General features: G+C 51.5%; 2 protein-coding genes across 3 annotated transcripts in view; both read left to right on the top strand.

Annotated features, from left to right (window-relative positions):
- Positions 1-982: 982 nt before the first annotated feature.
- ACTB (actin beta) lies at positions 983-7,927 on the top strand. The gene is made up of 6 exons (XM_083474797.1): positions 983-1,782; positions 4,291-4,419; positions 5,089-5,328; positions 5,822-6,260; positions 6,435-6,616; positions 7,056-7,927. The coding sequence occupies exons 2-6, from the start codon at positions 4,297-4,299 to the stop codon at positions 7,197-7,199; spliced, it is 1,128 nt and encodes a 375-aa protein (XP_083330923.1). The 5' UTR covers positions 983-1,782; positions 4,291-4,296; the 3' UTR covers positions 7,200-7,927.
- Positions 7,928-12,066: 4,139 nt separating this feature from the next.
- Positions 12,067-23,769, top strand: part of FBXL18 (F-box and leucine rich repeat protein 18) — a 35,275-nt gene continuing 23,572 nt past the window's right edge. Inside the window, exons 1-4 of one of the 2 annotated variants that reach the window (XR_014518983.1) lie at positions 12,067-12,202; positions 14,065-14,265; positions 14,834-16,694; positions 16,769-18,162. Coding sequence is in view for 1 of the 2 variants with exons in the window: in XM_083474735.1 (XP_083330861.1) it covers positions 12,185-12,202; positions 14,065-14,265; positions 14,834-16,383; positions 20,234-20,452 (1,988 nt within the window). In the remaining variant the exon portion in view is untranslated. Of the gene's footprint in view, positions 12,203-14,064; positions 14,266-14,833; positions 16,695-16,768; positions 18,163-20,233; positions 20,453-23,769 lie in introns of those variants that run through there. The other variant, XM_083474735.1, reaches the window with a different exon arrangement.

Below are 23,769 nucleotides of genomic sequence, written 5' to 3' on the forward strand. Positions count from 1 at the left end.
GAGATCATAATATTATCAGAGTTCACATCCTGGGCAGGCCAGGGCGAAGGAGGGTTGTAACCACCTAAGAGAGGAGCCTGCTGGATCAGGCCAGTGGCTGGATCCTGTCCACATCCTGTTCTCACAGGGGCTGAAGGAGCCCACATGCAGGACTGGCGTCTTCTTCCCTCCTGCGCTTCCCAGACCCTGGCATTCAGAAGCCGGGCACAGCAAGGCCATCATCGTAGCTGGTAGCCACCAACAGCATTGCCCTCCCAGCCTCTTTCATTCCTCCATCTTGTGGCAGCCAGTTCCGTTGGTTAACTTTGTGCTGTGTGGAGATTTGGGCAGGGGATCCAGGTGCCCCTGTACAGTCCAAAGGAGCGTCTTTAAGGTGACCCCCGCCTACAACCTAGCCGGTGTGCGTGGTTTCCATTAAATTTAGCAGAAGTTACTTCTGCCCCAGCAAGCATAGGATACAGTACTTCTTGCACCGTCCTTAAATGTGGATGGGGGGGGGGGGACACACTGACCCTGCTGTGGGTCCAGTGAGGCTCATGGCCTTCCTTGCAAAGTTTTGACCCATTGGCCTGATCTCTGAGTGGGCACCTGAGAGGTTTGCGGGTCAGTTTGATGGTTTTTAACTGGGAAGCCAATCCTATTCTGTGTGTATGTGAATATGCGAGAGGCAGGGTGGTGTTGGAGTAAACAACATCTGGTCTTGTTCAACAGTGCAGAGGTCAGAGTGCCAAACTAGGGCCCGAGAGAGACCCGAGTTCAAATCCCCCACTGGGTCCTGAAGCTGGTAGCCAGGGCAGGCATGCCTCTCAACCTAACCTACCCGGCCCGGTTGTTGTGGAGATTAAATGAAGCCTAGGAGCTGGGAGAGACCCGAGTTCAAATGCCGCTCAGCCATCAAGCTCCCGACCTAGCGTACCTCACAGGGCTCTTGTGGGGATGGATTAGCAGGGGGAGATGAACCCCGCCTGCCACCTTGAGCCCCTTGGGAGAGAAAAACGTGGGCTCGATTAAGGCAACCAATACAAAGACTCAGCCAGGCATCCCTCCACGCCACGCAGGCTTTGCTTCCAAAGGAGGCGCACAGGGTCCCCGGTTCAGGTTCTGCAACCTCCCTGTATCCCCCCCCCAAGTGCCAAGCTGGGGTCCCCAATAACCAGCGCGTCCCTTTGGGGGGGTCCGCTTCTCCGGAGGCGGGAGCTGGGGAGGCCGGCAGACCCGGCAAAGGCTGTGCACGCGCGTCGCTTGTTCTTTCCGAAGCCAGAGGCCTCTCCGTGCCGCCATCCCTTTGCAGCAAAGCCTTTGCAAGACCCGATGCACCAAACGGCGCGCTTGCAAAGGGAGGCTCGGCGGTGCAATGCTGCGGGGGAGCCCCTTCGCGAAGGGAAGCAAGCGTGCAAGCGGCCCGTGCAGAAGCCGCGCATCTCTGCCCCCTCCCCGGCTTGCATTCCCCCCCCCTCCTTTTCGCTTTGCAAGAGAGAGAGAGAGAATTGCTGCAATGTGCACCGAGGAGCCTCGTGAGTGAGTGAGGGCGGCGCAGCCAATCGGAGGCGCCCGCTCCGAAAGTTGCCTTTTATGGCGAGAGCGCCGCCGCGCTGCCCATATAAAACCCGGCGACGCGGCGCCGGCCGTGCAGCCGTTAAGCGTTCTCTCTGCCGTGCGGGTCTCTGTTGCGCGCTGGGTGCTCTGCCGCCAAGCTCCCTTTTTTGCCGCCCCCGCCGCTCCTTTTGAAAAAGCCATCTGCCCCCCTGTTCTCCAGCAAGCAGCCTTGCCACTAACAAAAAGGTAAGCGCCTCTGGTTTATTTTGTTCTATTTTTTGCATTTGCAAAAAATGAAATCCGAAGAAGCAAGGGGGTGGGGTGGGATCTTGGCATTTGCAAAGAGTAAATGAATGTGCATGGGTTAAAACGGTTCGTGGTGGGCTTCGGGGGGCTTTGGCCCTCGGTTGCGTAAAGTTGCGCGTTGTTGGTGGCTCTTGGGGGCTTGCCTAAGAAAGGCGCGCGCCTGGTTTTGGTTGCTTTTCTTGGGAAGGAAGCCCTTTTGGGGGGGGGGTTCCTGGATTCTCGGAGATGGGAGGCTCGCTCTGTAAAAGGGGAGCCGGGCTGCATCTCGAGGAGGGGGCGCGGTGTTGCAAAGGGCTTGGATTAATCGCATGTGCGTCAGCCTTCCGCGGAGAAGCCGCGAGGTTCCCTTTGCACGGAGTTCGGAATGGGTTCGTGTGTTGGGGGGGGGGGGGTTGGAGGTTTCCTGGTAGGATCGCGCGCCCCCTTTCCCCAGCCCTTTGCGCCGGTGCCGTTGGACTCGGCGTTCCGGGCTGCGCAATGGGCTGCGCGCCTAAGCCGCGGCGCGCCCGGGATTTACAACTCCGGAGTAAAGCGCTCGGGGGGGGGGGGTTGCCGAGAAACGGGAGGTCTTTTGCCCAGCTTTTGTTAACGGAGAGAGAAGGATCTCCTCTCCCCGGAGCTAAAAGAAGGCAGCTGGGTTTGCGCGGGGGTCTTTCCTGGCGTGGGAACGCGTTGACGCGAGTCTCGCCTTGCGCCAGCCAACGGCCTGGCCCGGGGAGACCCGGTCAGAGCTTGGCGACTCTTCCTAGGCATTCCCGGGCCTGGTAGGCTCCGTTTCCGGGCTGGTGGTCGGTTTTTCGTGGGGCCTTTTTCTCCCCCGCCCCTCAAAAGGGGGATTTATTGCAAAGTGCAAAGATGGTGGGCTTGACTTGCATGGGTAAGCTTGGCCATGCTGGCAGGCAGTTGGCTTTAAGGGAGGGGGGTTGTTGGAGTGCTTTCCCCCCACCCTTTCTCCTGAGCCCCCCCTCCGCCTAAGAGGGAGGTGGGGGCAGCACCCAAACGTGCCAGGGTGTGCCTCGAGAAGGAGGGGGGCTGTTTCCGGTGGTGGGAGCCGGCATGTCTATTGTATTGGTGGAACACATGGGGGGGAGGTACCTTTGGGGGAGGGGAAGCCGATCAATCATTCACGGAGGGGCTGCCCCACCCATGTGGGTGATGGGCGCTCTTTTGTCTCCTTGGAGCAGCTCTAGATCCTTCGGTGGGGGAAGGAGGAGCAGGAAGCCTTGTCTGTGTGTTATTTCTTTAGGTAGGGGGGACACTGGCTGCCCTAGAGGGCTCTCCCCGCCCCATAAAGAACATTTACTTCTTTGCTCAAGTACCAAAAAGTCCCCTCTCTATTCTTTCAGCTCTTTGGCCTTTTTCTTTTAAGCTTCCTGGCACCCATGGCGCTAGTCCTCATTGAGAACCTTCCATTGTGTTTTATCTTTATAATAAAAGACTTCAGCGGCCGGCTGCTCTGGAGAGGGGTGGGGTCCTGCTACGGCCAAGTGGGGAAGGAGTACAGGACACGCAGCTCCTGGATGGAAATTCCCCATTTTTTAAAGCACTGCTGAATTATTTGTGGCTTACTCCGAATCAAACTGGGAGTTGAGATGCTGCTCCTTTTTTGCGGGTGGGGAAGCAGAATTTGCTCTTGGGAGTTAATGCCCGGGAGAGTCATCCTTCCCTCTGAGCCCAGCAGCAGAAATAGCATCTTAATCTTCGGCCGGGGACAAAGGGCCCTGGTCACGCCAGCCTCCCCTTGCAGGAAGGCGAGGCAGACGGTGCCCCCCTTCTCTTAAAAATCATTGGGAGGAATATTCTTGCTCCGTCCTCGCTTTTAAGCCGCATCTTGGCTTGCGAGACTAGCAGGACGAACAGGTTGGCGCGCTGCTGTTCTGAGCTGGGCGTGGACGCGAGAGCCCTTGTGCTTTTTGAAAAATAACCTATAGGGTGTAACTTGCCCTAGTTTCAGGGCACGACCGTTAAGGTCTTATCTTGCCTGAAAGGGGTGTTGAGATGAGCTGCCTGCGCCACTCCTGGGAGTGGCCCTCAGACATATGCTCCTCTCTGGAGAGGGTGGGGGGAAGGCGTGGCCTCCCTCCCCATCCAGCCCTCCGAAATCTGGCTGCACAGCTCGCCTTTCTCCCAACCATTGCCTTTTATGGTAATAATGCGAGACGGGGAGCAGAGGACTTCCTTTGTCCCAAATCTGCACAGAGGAGGCGGGGCCCCCTGGCGGCGGCGGGCGGCAAGCGCCGCACGATGACAAAACAGGAAGCTGGGGAGGAAGTTGGGGTGGGCGGGGGCCTGCCTGCGCCATTAAATCCCCAGAAGGAGAAGTGGGTGGGGTGGTTGCGCTTAGCGGCAGGTGGCGCCGAGTGCGAAACCAGTACCCTGCGCGAGAGACGGTCCTTGGATCCAGCCGCCTCATTGCCAACTCTTCCTTTTTGTTTCCTCCTCTTAAAGATCGCCATGGATGATGATATCGCTGCCCTCGTGGTTGACAACGGCTCCGGAATGTGCAAAGCCGGTTTTGCCGGGGACGACGCCCCTCGCGCAGTGTTCCCCTCCATCGTTGGTCGCCCCAGACACCAGGTATGTTGCTTGCCAGGGCCTCCTAGGCTCAAAAGTGAGTTTAAACGCATTGCAGGTCTCTAACAAAGTATAGTTGGTAGGTCTCTAAATCGGATGCTGCTGCTGCCAACTTGTGCCTGACACTGATAGTTTTAAGTGCCCTTTCACTACCAACACCAGGTCCACTTCGATCCAAGTCATCTGCTAATTTCTCTCTCCCCCCCCCCCCAGCCTTGCAGCTGGAGGTACAAGGAGGGGTTGAATCCAGGGGCCAAGTGTGTACAAAAGCAAACCAGGCCCTTCCTCACAATGATCTCTGCCCCCTTTTGAAAAAGCTTGGAATAAATTAGTAGCCTCGAAATAAATTTCAGCAGTGGACGTCTCTCTAGATGGGCAAGCACTTTTAGCTGGGAGTTTTTCTCCTCTGTGCCAGCAAGTGAAATTTAAAAGTCCCTTCCTCGCTTGGGGCTTTCCAAAGCCTTTATACAGAAAAGAGGCAATGATGAAGGGGCTGCCCCAGGTGTGGAAATGGCACCCCACCCTGGGCTCCTTCACAATCGAGTCTTCTTGAGCACCAGGAACTTTAAAGACAAGCCACGCCTGCTGCCTTTTGTGCCCGGTGCTGGGCTTCTGCTAAGGGCTGGCTCTGGTGCCTGCTTGTGTTCTGATGCCTCTTGTCTCTCCTCCCAGGGTGTGATGGTTGGCATGGGCCAGAAGGACAGCTATGTTGGTGACGAGGCACAGAGTAAAAGAGGCATCCTGACCCTGAAGTACCCCATTGAACACGGCATTGTCACCAACTGGGATGACATGGAGAAGATCTGGCACCACACCTTCTACAATGAGCTGAGAGTCGCCCCAGAAGAGCATCCTGTGTTGCTGACAGAAGCTCCCCTGAACCCCAAAGCCAACAGAGAAAAGATGACACAGGTACGTGCCGGCAGAGCCCTGCTTCTGCACACCTTTCTTCCCCCTCCCCTGCCAACGTGCAAGAAGGCTACCTGTCAACGTTCCCATTTTCTTTTTGCTCATCTTTCTCCTCTTTTGCCCATCTCTGCAGGGGTTTCCTTTCCTGGTCTGAATTTCTCTTGCTGGATCTTGAAAGGTTTTTATTTCTCCTGAATTGGCTTTTCTTTTCTCCTCCCGACTTGCTCGCACCACTTAAAAGCTGCTGCTCTTTTCCACTAACCCTTTTGACTTTGTTTTTGAGTGACTTCTGTAACATTTCCTGTGTTGTGAAACCGGGGCGGCACGGGCAAGAGTTTGCCACTATGCAAGCTGGTTGCATCAATTGTGTGGGGGCCCATGGCCGCCTAAGCATGGGCTGACCATCTGGGTGGTACAGGCTGTGACCTGTTGAGCATGAGTTTTGGGTGCCCCTGGGGCTTCCAGGTTCTTGACGGTCTCCCCTGTGCTCTTCCAGATCATGTTCGAGACTTTCAACACCCCAGCCATGTACGTAGCCATCCAGGCTGTGCTGTCCCTGTACGCCTCTGGCCGCACAACAGGCATCGTGATGGACTCTGGCGACGGCGTCACCCACACTGTGCCCATCTATGAAGGCTACGCCCTGCCCCACGCCATCCTCCGTCTGGACCTGGCGGGCCGCGACTTGACCGACTACCTCATGAAGATCTTGACCGAGAGAGGCTACAGCTTCACCACCACGGCCGAGAGGGAAATTGTGCGTGACATCAAAGAAAAGCTCTGCTACGTTGCGCTGGACTTCGAGCAGGAGATGGCGACCGCGGCGTCCAGTTCCTCCCTGGAGAAGAGCTATGAGCTTCCTGACGGCCAAGTGATCACCATCGGCAACGAGAGGTTCAGATGCCCAGAAGCCCTCTTCCAGCCCTCTTTCCTGGGTAATCTTTTTTTTTTGCAAAGCTGTTCCCTCAAATCATAGCCTTGGCAGAAATTGGGGGTTGTAGTCTAGCAGTATCTGGAGGCTGTGGGTAAAATCAAGGTTTCGGTTGTGTGGTTGGGGGAACTTTGTCCTGGGTCCGAGGCATTAAAAGTTTTTTTTTACCTTCCGGCAGGTATGGAATCCTGCGGCATCCACGAAACCACCTTCAACTCCATCATGAAGTGCGACGTGGACATCCGTAAAGACCTGTATGCCAACACCGTCCTGTCTGGCGGCACCACCATGTACCCAGGCATCGCTGACAGAATGCAGAAGGAGATCACAGCCCTGGCACCCAGCACAATGAAAATCAAGGTGAGCTTTCTGTTTTCAGCTGACACACTTCAGCCAGTGGAGCCACAGGAGACTTGGCGTTTCTTTTAAGCAGGTCCTTCTGTAGCCAACTCTGCCGCCTGGAGGACTCTGGTTTAAAAGTGTCCGTTGCAGCCGCTGAAAGGTTGCGTTTGGCCCATCTCCTTGTCGTGAAGCTGTGTGCATAAATCACATCCTTGGGATTTGGGGCCTGCGAAGGAATCCTACCAACTCTACAAAGAGCTGCCATGATCTCTGGCAGGGGTTGGGAAGAATGGCCAGTGGTTGGGAGTTTTAGTTTAAGGTATAGTCATTGTTAGATTCTGTGAATGGGCAACACCTGAGCACTCAGGTGAGCTTCTGTAGCCTTTTTCATGGCTGAAACCTTTTCACCCCCTGCCTGTGGAGTCTTAACAAGTTCTGCAACGCTTTCTCCCAACAGATCATTGCCCCACCAGAGCGCAAATACTCTGTCTGGATTGGCGGTTCCATCCTTGCCTCCCTGTCGACCTTCCAGCAGATGTGGATCAGCAAGCAGGAGTACGACGAATCTGGGCCCTCCATCGTCCACCGCAAATGCTTCTAAAACAGGACTTAGTTACCATGATAACAATTACCCCCCTTTTTTGACAAAAAACCCCATTACTGCGCGTTTAAAAAAAGTGAGAGTTGAGATTGGCATGGCTTTCTTTGTTTTGGCGCTTGACTCAGGATATAAAACTGGAACGATGAAAAGTTGACGGCAACAGTCTTTTAGAAAAATAATAATTGTGTTGGAGCGAACATCCCCCCCCCAAAGTTCTGCAATGCATCTGAGGACTTTGATTGTACATTTGTGTTCTTCCTCTTCCTTCCTTTTTTTTAAATAGTCATTCCAAATATGTACCATGCATTGAGAGGAAGTTAAACCGGCCTCTGCGGAGGCAGCAGCCCAGCTTTTGAAGGAGCAGGAGTACTTTCTGGTGTTGCAGGAAAGTATTGCTTGTACTTAGAAACCTTCCCCCTCCCAAATGTAATCCAACAAGTGTCTTTTCTGTATCTTGCGCCTTAAAACGAAAAAAACACTTGGTCCTCTTCCAATTTTTGTTTACTTTTGGCCATGCAAAAAACCAATAATGAAATAGAAAACGGGCTGTGTAGGTTTATCTTCTTCCCAATCTCTAGATGTGAAGGTTTACAGTGTACCCCCTTTCCCCCTCCCAGAGCTGGGGGAGCCCTTACCCAAATTTGGTGCCAGTATGTATACGGGGATACGGTGGGGGTGAAAACTGTACACTGACTTTAAACAGTTCCAATAAAGATGCACATGATAGACTTTTGCCTTTTCGTGTCAAGTCTCTGGTCCGCGCAGCCTGGGTTTGGTTGGGGCAAAGAAGAGGGTCATAGAAACAGAACGGCAGAGGTGGAAGGAACCCCTAAAGAATGTGGGGAGGGTGGGGGGCTTTTATCCCCAGGGCCGGTTCGGATGCCGGCAAGATCAATTGCCAATCTGGGAAGTGTTGCCAAACCAAGCTGCTAGTCTAGTTGGAGTAATGCATGGTCCAGGTCAGCCACAGGCTTCCATACATGAACATCCTTCCCTTACGAGAGACTTCCCTTGACAAGGTAGAAAGCGGTCTGACTACAACTTGGAACAAGCATGAAACTAGTACAAGAATGGGAAACCTGGGGCCATCCCAATCCCTATCGGCCGTAGCCTGTAGGGTCTGTGGTTGGGGATGAGCAGCCTGGCACCATTTGGAAAGACCTGGCCTTGTGGCTCAAAAGCGCTCCTGGGGTGCAAGTTCTGCCTGCTTACAGGCTGGGCTTTGAACCACTGCTGCAGAAACAACTCATGAAGCCTAAGGGCTGAGCAGAGTTGGAGGCAGCCTGCTTACCCTAAGCTTCAAGCAAAAGCCTCTTGGCGTAGTTTCATTCCTGCAGGCAGACTATGGTGCTGAATACTAATAACATGCAGGGGCAGGATTAACTGGACAATGCCTGCCCTATTTCCTTTTGACTTCATTTCCTGTATGGGCTTGAGGGCAGATATATAAAGTATATGAACATGGTTCCAGTTCAGGGTGAGTTCTGTCTTTTGATCTAAGATCTGCTGTTTCTAGGTGCATTCAAGGACCATTGGGCTGGCAATTCAAAGCAGCCAGAAGCCCTGGGAGGATGAGCCAGGCGCTTTGGTCTGTGCTGAAATGGTCCTCTTGGTACTGGAGGTTCTACTGAGCTGAGGGGCTGGCCTGATGCACAGGATGGTAGAAACCAAAGAAAAGTAGCTTCTTCAGTTTGGCACCTTGAGTATAGTATTTAGAAGCATTTCTAATTATAAAAAGCCATTCAGCTCTCAGATGGCAGCCTGCAACCCCTGATACTGTACTGAGTTAGAACTGGTGAAAATAAGTCTAGAACTGAACCAAGCTCTTAATATTACTATCTCCTTATGCAGAACCTTTTTAGTTGCAAACAAGCAAATCTGTATTAATCCCCTAGCACAGAGATTTCTCTTCTGAGACTCCTGGATTCCATCTGCTTGCCCAAGTTGGCCTTGGAACAGGGGTGTCAAAAGGAGCATTTGCTGGTTCCTTCAGATGTTGGTTGTATGTGTGACCACTTAAAGGTAAAGGGACCCCTGATGACTTGGGTTGCGGAGCTCATCTCGCCTTATTGGCCAAGGGAGCTTCCGGGTCATGTGGCCAGCACTACTAAGCTGCTTCTGGCAAACCAGAGCAGCGCACGGAAATGCCGTTTACCTTCCTGCTGGAGTGGTACCTATTTACTTGCACTTTGACGTGCTTTCGAACTGCTAGGTGGGCAGGAGCTGGGACCGAGCAACGGGAGCTCACCCCGTCGAACGGCCGAACTTCTGATTGGCAAGCCCTAGGCTTTGTGGTTTAACCCACAGCTCCACCCATGTCCCTTAGTCCTTCCCTTATAGATAGGTCCTCCTTGAGTGACATCAACTGCCAATAGTCATTTTGAGATGCAGCTGAGCAACCTTAGGGAAGCTTGGCAAACAGTGCCAGCCTGGCAATATGGGCCTCTCAGCGATGCCTGGAATCCAGGGTGCACTGCTTCTAATGGGAGGTGAAGGAATGAGTTAATGGACAGCCACTGAGAGCTGATTCCTTTCTGGCTGTCTTGCAGGAGGCTTTCCCACCTTCTATGTACCTTTTGCTGGAATCCTGTCCCTCCTCCCTTAGACACTGGCTGTTTTCAGTCCAGGTGTTTTGAATAGCAGGTGCCTGTTGCTATTTAAAAGGGATCCAGTGGATTCATGGAGAAGAGGAGGTCTGTTGATGGTTACTAGTGAGGATGGCGCTCTAGAGATCTCTAGGATCAGAAGCAGTGGGTCTCTGGGCAAGGTCCCTGATAATGGGTTTTGCAGACAGGCTCCTGTGAGGGATGGGGTGCTGGAAGAGGAGACGGACCTTTGTTCTAGCAGGGCTGATCTTGCGCTCCTGAAAACTTCCAGTAGCGTTTACCTGAATGAGTTGAACCGAGGAAATGGGGTGTGTGTGTGTGTCTTTCTCACTAGCAGTTCTGCAAAAAGGATTTACAGTACAGATAGTTCTTTAAAGCGAGCAGAGAAGAGTTTTTCTCCCTTGCAACGCTGGAACTGATGGGCACCCAAAGAAGATGAATATTGGAAGGTCACCCAGAGCAGAGTTGAAACTTTGGAACTCCCTCCCTTAGGAGACAGGGATGGCCACCAACTTAGAATCATAGAATCTAGCACTGGGTGGGACTCCCAGGGTCATCTAGTCCAACCCTGCAATGCAGGAATTTCAACTAAAGCATCCATGACAGATGACAGTCCAGCATCTGCTTAAAAACCTCCAAAGAAGGAGAGGCCACCATTTCCCAGGGGAGTCTTCCTGATGTTTAGTCAGAATCTCCTTTCTTGTAACTTGAAGCCATGGGTTCAGGTCCTACCCTCCAGAGCAGGAGAAGCCAAGCTTGCTCCCTCTTCCATGTGGCTTCCATGGGAAGATGGCTATTGTAGCTCCCCCGAGTCTCCTTTTCTCCACACTAAAGACACCCAACTCAACTGTTCCTCCTAAGGCTTGGTTTCCAGACCCTTGATCAACCTGGATGGCTTTAAGAGAGGTTTAGACAAAATCATGGAGGAGGGCTATGATGCCTATGTCCTGTGTCCACCGTCAAAGGCCGATATGCCTCTGAATACAGACAGCTCAGTTGAGTAGCGCATAGTGCCACTAACTCCAAAGTTGCAGGTTCGATTCCTATATGGGAGAGCTGCCTATTCCTGCATTGCAGGGGTTTGGACTACATGATCCTGAGGGTCCCTTCAAACTCTAAGATCCTATGGCCATATAAGCCTAGGGGAGGGATGCATTTGGCCGTCACACTAAAGTTCCCATCCCACTGGGAGAGGCATTAAGCGCAGCCCTAGCCATGTCTGCTCAGAAGTCAACCCTGCTGAATTCTGAGCGGAGTTGGGATTTCAGCCTCCGCTGTCCTTAATAATCCATATTTGCTGCAAGGAATTTAAGAGCCCTGCTGAAACAGGTGAAAGGTGCAGCGCCCAACCAGAGTCCACAAGCACAATTGCACTCTTGCTGCTGCCCCACAGCAGCTGGTGTTTGGAGGCCCACGTTCTCTCATCTGGAGGTAGCAAACAGAGCCATCGTGACTTGCAGCCTTCCCAAAGAGTCTGCCAAGTCCTCCTTTTAAAGCCATTGAGGTCCGGCACAGGCTCTCTCTTTCCGTGGAAGTTTTTAAGCAGAGGACGAGTGGCCATCTGCCAGGGGATTCCTAGAATAGTAGAGGTGGAAGGGCTCTCGAGGGTCATCTAGTCCAACCCCCTGCAATGCAGGGATCTCAGCTAAAACATCCAGGACAGATGGACCTCCAATCTCTGCTTAAAAACCTCCCAGGAAGGGGAGGGAGTCCATTCCGCTGTCAATCAGCTGCAATTCCTGCATTGCAGAGGGTTGGGCTAGATGACCTCGCGGGGTCCCTCCCAACTCTACAGTTAGGAAGCTGCTTTATACCAAGTCAGGCCTACCTCGCAGGGTTGTTGTGAGGACAAACAGGGGGAGAGGGAGAGCTATGGACGCCGCCTCGGGAGGAAGGTGGGACAAGTATGTCCTCAGTCACTATGCAAATAAAAGCAGGCATGTTTTGGATAGCAGCCTAAAAGCAAGAAATCTGAGTGCCGGCTCTTTTTTTTTGGCGGGCCAATGCCACTACCAAGATGGCGTCCGGGACACGATGGTACATACACGGAAAGAGAGGGAGACAGAGAGAGAGAGAAATAGACGGAGACATAACGAGGAACACAGAGGCAGAAACTCTATTCCCGCGCCAGCGCCGGACGGAGGCGGAGAAGCTGGAGAAGAGACGGCTGGGGGGGGGACCTTCTCAAGATGGCGCCTCCGCTTTTTTCCGCCTCTCCCCAAATGGCGCCTCTGAGGCGGCCGGGGAGCGGAAGTGAGGTCAGGAGCGCGCCGGAAGCTGCTCCATCCTCGTCTCCGCCGGCTGGGAGGCTGCGCGTGAGGAAGGACCGGCGGCCGGGGCAGAGGCAGAGGCGCTTTCGGAGGCCGAGGCCCGCCGACCATGGCCTCCCCGGGAGAGGTAACCCCGCGGAACGAGGCGCGGCAGCATCAGCCAGGCCTTGGTGCCCATGGCAACCCCGGCTCCCCCGCCCCTCGCGTGTCTATGGCAACCGCTCCCATCAGCTCATCCCGGGGGCGAACGTCTGAAGCGGCCCTGTCGCGTGTCGGGGGGGAAGCGGCCCTGTCAGTGCCGCCTGCTGCTTGGCAGGGAGGGAAGGGGAGGGCTCGGCTCCTCGGAGAGGCTGCATTTATTTATGTATTTAATCTATTTCATAAAAATCCAGAAAACATCGCAGGATGCCAAAGGGGAAGCTTCTATATGCGGGTGGTTGACCTTTATTAGCACGTTTGCAGCTCTCCCTGGTGTCCGATTTGGTGCCAGGCTGGGCTGACCCCCCCCCCCCCGCCCCGAGGTGCCTGCTCTTCACTGCTGGCTTTTCCCTGCCTTGCTGCCTCTCGGGTCTGATTTGTATCACTTATTAGCATTTCCATGAATTAAAGTGAGAGCAGGTAGGACAGAGGTTTCAGCCTCTTGAATCTCAAAGTGCAGAGCAGCAGCTGCTATAAGGTAAGGCTGCAGAGTTCATACTTCCTCCCAAGACAATTGCATGGGCCTTAACCTGGTGTCGAAAGTTGGGGGCAGCTGGGCCTGAGCACCTCTGTTTCGCTCTGACAGGCAGCTACTTTCCAGCTCGAGTGGGTGATCTGTGACCCTCCAGATGTTATCGGGACTCCCATCAGCCCCAGCTGCGCATGGGAGGGGTGGGAGAGTTGCAATTCAGCAACATCTTGGGGGGGGTCCCCCACAAATGTTCCCCTACCCCTTTTCCAAGACTGAGGCTTCTGCAGCTCTGCTTCCTGAGGCAATTCTAATGGTCATTCAAAATGGGACCTCTTCTATGCAGAGCAGCTGCACCACCATCTGAGCTGTGCCCCCCCCCCCAGTCTCTCCCAGCATTGTAACTTGAGGTCTTGGAACTAGAGGTGCAGCCTGCACACCCACCCATCACCCCCTGCTCTAATGCCAGCAGATTTCGCCCATTGCGGTAGTTGACCAATTCCCACCTCTCCTCTCCCCACCGCTTATATTTCATTCTACTTTCTCTTCATCCACAGCTGTGGTCTTGCCCCAACTTCCCCCCTCACCACTCTTCTTCACCCCTCTACTTCAATTTCTAGCCTTTCCCCCTCTTCCCCAGCTTCTGGTCTCCATCCATCTCCTTCCTATGGGGCCTTTCCTTCTATCCACAGTCACCCTCCACACAGCAGACCCTCACCACTTTTGGTTCATAGCCCACCGTTCTCTCACAGGCCACTTTTTAAGTGCCTTGAGTCAGGTGTGGTTTTGCACCCAGGAGGAACTGGAGGACACAATCCCCAAGGGCCCTAGTTCAGGCCTGGTTCAAGCATGCCTGTGTGTCATTTGGCATCTCGAGGCCTGCTGGCTCACAGTGGGCCTGTGATCTTCACTCCCCTGGGAATTGTTGTGTTCCATTCACATGTACAAGATGCTAACTTGACGACCTTTCATTCATATTTATCCACTCAACCGTTAAGTCACCAAATATTGCAGCGGAGAAAACTTAAAAGATAATGTTCACACATTGTAGTCATCCGATGATAAACATGCATGTATGAACAAGTTTCCAGCATTTCCAAGTTGCTTCCTGTATTGCTCTTTTCTCGATTTTTTTCTTTACTCTCCTGCTCTCTCCAAAATCCCCTCTTTTCTTTGTTAACTGGCTTGCAGGTTTTTTCACCGGAAAACCCGTGATTCCATATGCTCTCCTTCAGACACATTCTCTTCCCCAACGGTCCCCAAAGGAATCTCATTTCTGTGTCCTGAGCTCTTTTGCTTTCTCTCTGTCTCTCTCTCTTCAGGAAGTGACGAGCGATGAGAGTGGAGAGGAGAGCAACGCTATGAACTTAATGGAGTTCTCGGATGAGATCCTTTTGCACATCCTGAGGTACACCCCAGTCTCAGACCTTGTCCTGAATGTCCGAAGAGTCTGCCGGAAGCTTTCTGTTCTTAGCCTCGACAAAAGCCTTACCCAGGCTGTGACCCTGCATAAGGACTATCAGGTGAGGAAGAGCCTTGAGGGAATCACGGGATGTGGATGGAGCTGGGAGGGATACTTGTTCTCAGGGATACTGGGTTTCAGTTAAGGGATTCAGTCCCTAGTGTACATCAGGGTGGAGAAGGTGATTAGTATTTTAAGTGAAAAGGCACCATGGAGAAGGTGCTTCCTGGGTTTAGTGTAAGAAAATGCTTTCCCTTGTCTTTATTCTGGCCTCAAACAGGGTAGGGGGTTTGCTATATGGCTCTCTCTAGCAGAGAGAGTGAGAGAACAGGCTCAGTGACACTTTTCAGGGCTGTCCGTAACTTCACCATCAGTCTCTCTCCCAACCTTTCTTTCCCTCTGGCTGTTTCTTCAGCCTGAAGGTTAACCTAGCTCTCTGAACACGCTGCAGGGTGATCTGGCCTTCCATGCTGAAAACACTGGAAGCTAACCCTAACCCTCAGCTGCTTTCAAAGAGAGCTCTGTAAAGGAAGAGGTCTCTGGAGTGTCTCTCCCTTCACATCGAAAGTGGTGCTGGCTCCTTTTATGGATCGCTAACGTGTGTTTTTCTTTCTGCCTGTTGCGCACAGGTGGACAAGGACAAGGTGAAGCAGCTCATGCGGGAGATTGGCAAGGAGATTCAGGAGCTGAACATGAGTGGCTGCTATTGGCTGCCCGGCTCCACCATCGACCAGGTGACCCGCTGCAGGAACCTGGTGAAGCTGAACCTGTCCGGCTGCAACCTCACCTCCCTCCGCCTCTCCAAGATGCTCTCTGCCCTGCAGCATCTGCGCTCCCTGGCCATCGACGTGAACCCGGGCTTTGACGCCTCCCACTTGAGCAGCGAGTGCAAAGCCACGCTGAGTCGCGTGCTGGAGCTCAAGCAGACCCTGTACACGCCCTCCTACGGGGTGGTTCCTTGCTGCACCAGCCTCGAGAAGCTGCTCCTGTACTTTGAGATCCTGGACCGGTCGCGGGAGGGCTTGATTATCTCTGGCCAGCTCATGGTTGGTGAGAGCAACGTGCCTCACTACCAGAACCTTCGGGTCTTCTACGCTAGGCTGGCGCCCGGGCCGGTCAACCAGGAGGTGGTGAGGCTGTACTTGGCGGTGCTGAGCGACCGCACACCCGAGAAACTCCACGCCTTCCTCATTTCTGCCCCCGGCGGCTTCCCCCAGAGCTGCGCTGTGAAAAACCTCTTGGACTCCATGGCCCGGAACGTGACGCTGGATGCCTTGCAGCTGCCCGGGTCTTGGATGAATGGCTCCAGCCTCCTGCAGCACTTGAAGTTCAGCAACCCTGTCTACTTCAGCTTCAGCCGCTGCAGCTTGTCCGGCAGCCAGCTGGTCCAGAGGGTCCTCAACGGCGGCAAAGACCTCCGCAGCTTAGTCAGCCTGAACCTGAGCGGCTGCGTCCACTGCCTGTCTCCCGACTCCACGCTGCGGAAAGCGGAAGACGAAATTGACAGCAGCATCGCTGAGACCCTCGTCGCCTCCTGCTGCCACCTGAGGCACCTGAACTTGTCGTGCGCCCACCACCACAGCTCCGAAAACTTGGGCAGGCACCTGTGCCAGCTCCTTGCTCACCTGAAGTGCCTCCTCTCGCTGGCCTTGCCCGTCTGCTCCATCGCCGACGTGAGCCCTGTGCCCGCCGACAAGCCGGCTGTGCAGCCGGCGACCAACGCCACCTCCCCGAGTTTTGGGAAGAAAGTCCGGATCGGGGTGCAGACGTATCCGCGGAACTGCTTGGAGCAGGGGAATTCCAGACCCCAGCCCTCCGTGTTTTGGACCCTGCTGGAAAGCCTTCCGTTTCTGCAGCAGCTGGAGCTGATTGGGTCCAGTTTTTCCTCCGCCATGCCGCGGAATGAGCCGGCCATTCGGAACTCGCTGCCTCCCTGTGGGCGGGCCCAGCATGTGGGGGATGCCGAAGTGGCCGCCATTGGCCAGCTGGCCTTCCTGCAGAGCCTCACGCTGGCCCAGCTGCCCAATATCCTCACAGGCTCCGGGCTCGTTCACATTGGGGCCCAGTGCCAGCACCTGCGGACTCTTTCCCTGGCCAACCTGGGCATGATGGGCAAAGTGATGTACATGCCAGCCCTCGTGGACATGTTGAAGCACTGCAGGTGTTTGCGAGATCTCAGGTGAGGGCCTCAGGTGAAGCAGAGGTGGGCCAGCTCCTGAACTAGCCCAGCACTGTTGCTTTCCCATCCCGCTGCGGCAGGGAGAGATCTCTGGCACCTGGGGTTTCTTTTCTTCCTGGCAAATGAGGTTGTGGGCTGGGTTATTTTGGTTTTTAGCTAGCCGGAACTCCTAAAGAGCCAGAGGGCCTACGACTCAGGCAGCGTTAGAAACTCAGATACACCGTCATGGGAAAAAGAAAGCCTTTGAATTCTGTGGTTTACATATCAGGCATCATAACAATCCTGTGTTCCTTAGCAGGTCTTAAAATTTGGTAAATACAACCTCAGAGGAACAACAACACATGACATATTACACCGTGTCATGATTTATTTAACAGCAATAAAGCCAAATGTATGTATTTACCTACTTAATTTATACAGCAGAAGTATTCTAGGAAGCCAGCGTGGTGTAGGGGTGCCGAGTGTTGGACTAGGACTTGGGAGATCAGGGTTCAAATCCCAACTCAGTCAGGAAGGTTACTGGGTGACTCCACAGTCACAGCCTTTTGGCCTACCTCACAGGGTCGTCAGAAGGAGTAACTGATGAATGGGGTGAACTATGTGCTACCTGGAGATAAAGGTGGGCTTCAAAGGCAGTGAATAAGCCCTTCTGCTTACCTGCTTAAGAAAGCTGGAGATCTCCGTGTGGTTGCAATTGGACCTGTGCCAGTCGCAAAACGTGCCTGGCACCTGGGGAATTTCTAGCACTGGACTCGGGTAGAAGCTGCACATTCTATCCCTGGTACATTGACTCTAAAGCCTCTTGGTCATTAGTCCTGGAGATGACCTTTGCCTGACGCCCTAGGAAACCACGGCCAGGCAGAGTCATTGGTTTGGGCTAGATTGGTATGCGCTACATCAGGCATATCATATCCAACTCTATAGAGACCACAATCTACTCCCAGTGTAATAAAACTGGCAGTGATCTACCCATTGTCATTGCCCATAGTAGTGTTGAGCTTTTTTTGGAAAGGGTTGCATTAATTCGCTCACCAGTCTGTAGCTCTCACTCAGACGCCGGCAGCAGTAATTGGACATAGTGCCAGGGTGGGGCGCGTAGCAATCGCTCATGAACAGGGTTCAGCAACCTTTTTCAGCCGTGGGCCGGTCCACCGTCCCTCAAACCATTTGGTGGGCCGGACTATATTTTGAAAAAATAATAATAATGAACGAATTCCTATGCCCCACAAATAACCCAGAGATACATTTTAAATAAAAGGACACATTCTACTCATGTAAAAATACGCTGATTCCCAGACTGTCTGTGGGCCGGATTGAGAAGGCAATTGGGCCACATCCGGCCCCCGAGTCTTAGTTTGCTTATCCCTGCTCATGAAGAACCGGGCGAGCTCTTTTTTAACTCCCGCGATCGACAAGGAGAACCCTTGCGATCTCCCTGTTGATCGGTTGGACCTTGCTGCGCTAGATCATGGGTGAAGGATGCAGTGGCCCCCCAGATGTTGTTGCCCAACTCAACATGGCTAGTTGTTGGAGATTGCGATGGGAGGTGCAGCCTGCGAACATCTAGAGGAGTGAAGAGACCAACAGGCTCACTTGGTATAAGTAGAAAGCAGCTTCGTGTGTTTGCAATATCAAGGGGGAAGGCTAGAGAAGGAAGCAATGGACGTACACTCTTCAATTTACAGTTAACATAAAAGGCTGTCAGCTCATTGATGAATTTGTAGTTGGTTGACCAATTGATTAAAATGCTGGTGAGTTTGCTTGTCACCAAAATTGCAAGGCGGGTGCCTTCCAGAGACATGGAAAGCAGTTTAATGATCAAAACATCCCTGCATTGTTTGTAGCAAAGGCCATTCCTTGTTTTATTCCCCCCCCCCCACCTAATGAAACACTAAAACTGAAATAGCCTCAAAGAAAACCGAATGAACATGCCTTTAACTCCCAGGCCCACTGATAATAGTTGGCCTTCGCTGATTAATACACCACAGAGCCAATGGACTCAGTGTTCTAAACAGAAAAATACATATATTTTGATACAAAAGAGGATAGTTTCAAAGCAGCTCCCTGGGGGTGGTGTCTGTCTGTGATTCACCCTGATTCTCAACCCGTTTCTAACTCTGAACATTTAAGCGGTGATATTGTCAGGGCTTGAAAACAAAAAAGCATATTCTGATGATAATAATATGGCAACAGTGTCACCTGGTGGACAAGATGCTGTACTGCAAAAATATTTTCTGACCATTTACTGTTATGAGTAACTTAATGTCATAGAACGGTAGAGTTGGAAGGGACCCTGAGAATCTTCTGGTCTAACCCCCTGAGGTGCAGGAATATGCAGCTGTCCCATATAGGGATTGAATCTGTCACCTTGCTGTTATCAGCGCCATGTTCTAACCAGCTGAGCTTTGCTTGCTCACGTGTTGCTTTGATCATGGAGCAACAGCGAAAACTGTTTATTTGCCCCTCCCCTACATTTCCATGGTACTTATCACACAAGGAGTCCTTCCTTTGCTTCCCTTTTATTTATTTTGATTTATTTCATAAAACTTGTTTGCCGCTTGTTTGTAGAAAACCTCAAAGTGGGTTTTCTTTCTTTGGATCTCAGTGGAGAAAACGGAAGATCAGCGTTTGACACCTGAGACACGATGCTGAGTATCAAATAAGTGAATTCTTATCCCTGTGGCAGAGAGATGTCCTGAGAGGAGGGTGGAGGAAGACACACACACACACACACACACACACACACACACCCTGCCAGCAGATCATTTTCAATAGTGTTTTCCTCCTTTGGATTCCTGGAGCTGATCCCACTCACTCCAGGCAGCTGGGAAAACAGCAGTTTACAAGCTATGGCAATGATGAGACCATCTCAGGTTGCCCCGTAAATAGATAAAAGCTCAGACGTCAGGGCGTTGCCACAGGTTTCACCCGTCCAAGAGTCACAAAAGGGAGAGGAGTGAGGCAGGAGCAGATGCAGCCCAGTTTACAAAACGCCCAACCTCTTAACTGGAGCTTTTCGTTGGGGAATCGTCTTTCTCCTTTAAAACCCACTGATGAGTTAACTCTCCAGCTAGTTCCTTCATAGAGGTTACATCAGAGGTTTCAACTAAAATCAAATGGATTTTGCCTTCCCAAAAGCTCTGTGCTGAGCTCCACTCTGCTAAAAGCAGGGGTGTTCTTTCCTCGTCCCCTCTGGCTTTGCAAACACTTCCCCTCCTGGTAGAGTAATAATAATAGTAATAATAATAATAATATTAAATACCATTTTTTTGCTCTATAAGACTCACTTTTTCCCTCCTAAAAAGTAAGGGGAAATGTGTGTGCATCTTATGGAGCAAATGCAGGCTGCGCAGCTATCCCAGAAGCCAGAACAGCAAGAGGGTTCGCTGCGCAGCGATCCCTCTTGCTGTTCTGGCTTCTGAGATTCAGAATATTTTTTTTCTTGTTTTCCTCCTCCAAAAACTAGGTACATCTTGTGGTCTGGTGCGTCTTATAGAGCAAAAAATACGGTAGTTTACTATTTATACCTCGTCCATCTGGCTGGGTTTCCCCAGCCACCCTGGGTGGCTCCCAACAGAATTTTAAAAGCACAACAAAATGTCTAATAATAATAATAATAATAATAATAATAATAATAATAATAATAATAATAATTTATTTATACCCCGCCCGTCGGGCTGGGCCTCCCCAGCCACTCTGGACGGTTTCCAACACAATATTAAAATACAGTAATGCATCAAACATTAAAAACTTCCCTTAAACAGGGCTGCCTTCAGATGTACAGCCCCCCCCTGCAAGTGTTGTCTCTCTGAGGCGTGTCGCTTGGTTGACCCTTGTTTTGCCTCCGCAGGCTTGAGCAGCCCTACTTCAACGCCAACGCCCAGTTCTTCCAGGCCCTGAGCCACTGCTCGTCCCTCCAGCGCCTCTGCATCATCTCCCGGAGCGGATCTCTGCAGCCGGACGCCGTGATGGCCTTCATGACCGCTTGCCTCGAGGTCATCATGTGCCACATGTTCACCGGGGAGTCTCTCACAGTTTGCAAAACCTTGCAGCAGTCCTTGATAAAGAGGTGAGTTCAGGCAGGTGACACGTTCAGACCATACCGTTACTCTGGGCAGTCCTATGTTTTTGAGGCTAAAACGGGGAACTCCAGGCTCTCCCTCCTTGGCTCAGGATGCAAAGTGAAGACATGTGAGGCTGGAAGTGCACTGAGTGACGGCATAAGTGCATCCTCGCTGCCTTTGCCTCAGCTGCTCTCCAAAGGGGCCAAGAGTTATGTGCTGCGACACGTCTGCCATCAAGGGCTCCCCTGTCTTCCAAGCTTGGCAGGGCAACTGAGAACCTCCCGCAAGTTTGCAGGAGGGTGAGCACAACAGTTTGTTGTTTTTTTAAAAAAAAACTTTATTCCAAAACTGAAAAAGAATTACAAGCATCAAATTCAAAATCCATATTCGTTTTGTAACGTAAGCTTATTATATAGTTGACTAGATTAAAATATACCTAATTGCTATAGACTTCCCTTTGCTATATATAAATGCAATGCAATTAGAAATGCTACAATGGTACCTCGGGTTACATACGCTTCAGGTTACATACGCTTCAGGTTACAGACTCCGCTGACCCAGAAATAGTACCTCGGGTTAAGAACTTTGCTTCAGAGTGAGAACAGAAATCGTGCTCCGGTGGCGCGGCAGCAGCAGGAGGCCCCATTAGCTAAAGTGGTGCTTCAGGTTAAGAACAGTTTCAGGTTAAGAACGGACCTCCGGAACGAATTAAGTACTTAACCCGAGGTACCACTGTATATTAGAAATTTTTATAAATTCCCCTATACCCCCCACTCCCCTTCACCCATGTGTGATCTCAATATTTTTTTAACTTCTTCCATCTTGTTGAGTTGTTGTAGTTTAATAATTATTCAATTCATTCATTTATTTATTATTTCCTTGCTTACCCCTGCACATTATCTATTAATATTCCAGTTCTGGAACCATATTTTTTCATGTATTCCTTCACTCCATCCCACTCTTTAATTATTCTCTGATTTGACTGGCCTCTAGTGATTGCCGTCAATTTTGCCATTTCCACAAACTCACCTGGCTTGCTTTGCCATTCTAGTAATGATGGTATTTTCTCCCCCTTCCAATTCTTTGCGATCAATATTCTGGCTGCTGCTGTTGCATAAAAGAATACATTTTTCTTATCTCTGGGGATGTCATTAGATATTGGGCCTAACAGAAAAGCCTCTGGCTTTTTGATAAACGAAATCTTAAATAGTTTTTTCAGCGGGTGAGCAGAAAAGTGTTGGTGGACCTGCCTCCGCCCTCGGGCTGCTGGTTGACCATCTCTTGCAGCCTCTCCCAAGCTGCCTCCCCCCAGATCGGCCTCATCCTGACTGAGGCTCCTGGGAGTTGTGGAATGGGCTCTGATTTGGGGCCGGCCGATGTCTCGGATAAGTGGTTAGGGTTAGGGTTAACTCAAGTATTTTTCTGTGTTATTTTCCAGTATAGCTATGCATGCGCATCATTATAGCTGGAAATGTCTGAATTTTACTTGGTTTTTCTTTGAAGCGACAACTTTCCAGCCCTGAGGACAAAGAGGGAAATTTGAAAATGTGCCTGGGTGTATATCATCAGCTTAAGGCTCGGGTACCAGCACAGGAGATAATAACAGTACTGGGCTTCCTACGTCAGGGAGAGTTGACATCTTGTAGCTCTGCCCAATTTCCTGATCTATATTCCTGATCTTTCAATAGCTGAGTTCTGAATGCATTTACATGTGTGTTAGTCCACCTTGTGTGCTTTTTTGCTCGCTCCCCCCTCCCCTCTTTAAAGTTTTATAAGGAAACCACCATATTGCCCCAGTACATATCGCAACACTTTGCATTTAATCCCTGCTCATCCCAGTGGCAGAATAGAAATGGCGTCGGCTATGAGAAGAAGGTGAAGTTTGCAGCCTTGACAGAGGAAATAGGGCTATGGCTTGATTTAAAAGATATCTTAGTTGAGTGAGTTTCTTCATTTAATTGATTGATGAAAAGCATTCGCAAAGTTTTGCATATAAAATCCACAGTATTTTTATAGGGGGAAATAGGCCATGAAGGCCACATGGTCGAATCCTGTGGGACCCGCTTTTCAGTAGGCATGCAGAAGATTGTGCTGTTGCCTCTTAGATCAGAACTGGCTTGGATGTTACGGGCATGTTGTACAGGGGAGGCATTCCCCATTCTCTTCCAACATTGCAGTCACTTTCTGTTTTCGAAAGTGCTTGGTTTTATTTTAAAACTTTCCCAGGTAACTGAAGGTGGCATTTTAATCTATTCACAGATTCACTGTTGAAAAGTTGCCGCCCTAGCAAGCTGTCATTGTAGGCTGCAATTCTTGGGACCACAATAACTTGTGTAGCATAGCTAGTAGGCTGACCACCCCATACCCAACAGCTTTGAAGTACTGTAAGCCCTATTGAGTTCAGTAGGACTTACTCCCAGGTAAGTGTGTCGAAGGCGGCAGCCAGAGCTGGGGACCAGGAAGGCTTTTCCTCTGCCGTGAATTCTGTCAGTGGCTAGAGGGTCAGAGGCTCAGCTCCACAGTGGCGGCAATATTGGGGTGGTGAGATCATTCATGTAGTTGGTAGTCTTTTGGCCTTCCCAAACCCTCAATGCATCTTGTAACACGAAAAGCAGACAATGCAATAGCTGCTCAGCAAGTGTGTCCCATGGCTGGTCTTGGCCAGTTTTTCAGCCTTACCTTGCCAAATTAACACGCAGAGTTGTTACAGGTCGAGGTGCGGCTCCAGATGTTGACATACTCCAGCTCCCCCCAGCATTGCCAGTCATCCCCGGTGATGCTCCAACAACACCTGGAATCACCTAACCGCATATGTAGCCTTGGTAACACCTGGAGGGCTGCGGATTCCCCATCCCTGCCGTTGAAGAATAGCTTCAGCCTTGAATTCACAGTGCTTTGAACCCTTAGGAAAAGTGCTGCACAACTTTGGAACTTTTCTATTACACCCAGAAAGAACTGTGGGGTGTCTTAAATCAGCTTCAGAGGAGACTTTTCTCTGTAGAGCTGCTGCCTCCACAGCCATGCTGCTTTTGGCAGTGTTGCTTTTGGGAAGCCAGCCAAGACGTGGGCTGTTAAACTCCCCGTGGTGTCAGGGGTTTCTTTTCAACAGAACCCTCTCCTGTGTCTTAATTGAATTCATCTATGGGGATTTTTTTCTCTCTCCCTGTAAGAACCAGAAGTTCTTTCTCCAGTCTTATCGTTCTTTGCCTGTCCTGTAGCTCATAGCAGAGCTGATCTAAACTTTACTATCCTTTTTCCTGTGCTGGTTCATACTGCCCAGCAACCAGATTGCAGCTGTTTTCTTCCATTTCATACAGACTTC

The sequence above is a fragment of the Podarcis liolepis genome (assembly GCF_965112155.1).
Source record: "Podarcis liolepis genome assembly, chromosome: 14".
NCBI classification, from domain to species: domain Eukaryota; kingdom Metazoa; phylum Chordata; class Lepidosauria; order Squamata; family Lacertidae; genus Podarcis; species Podarcis liolepis.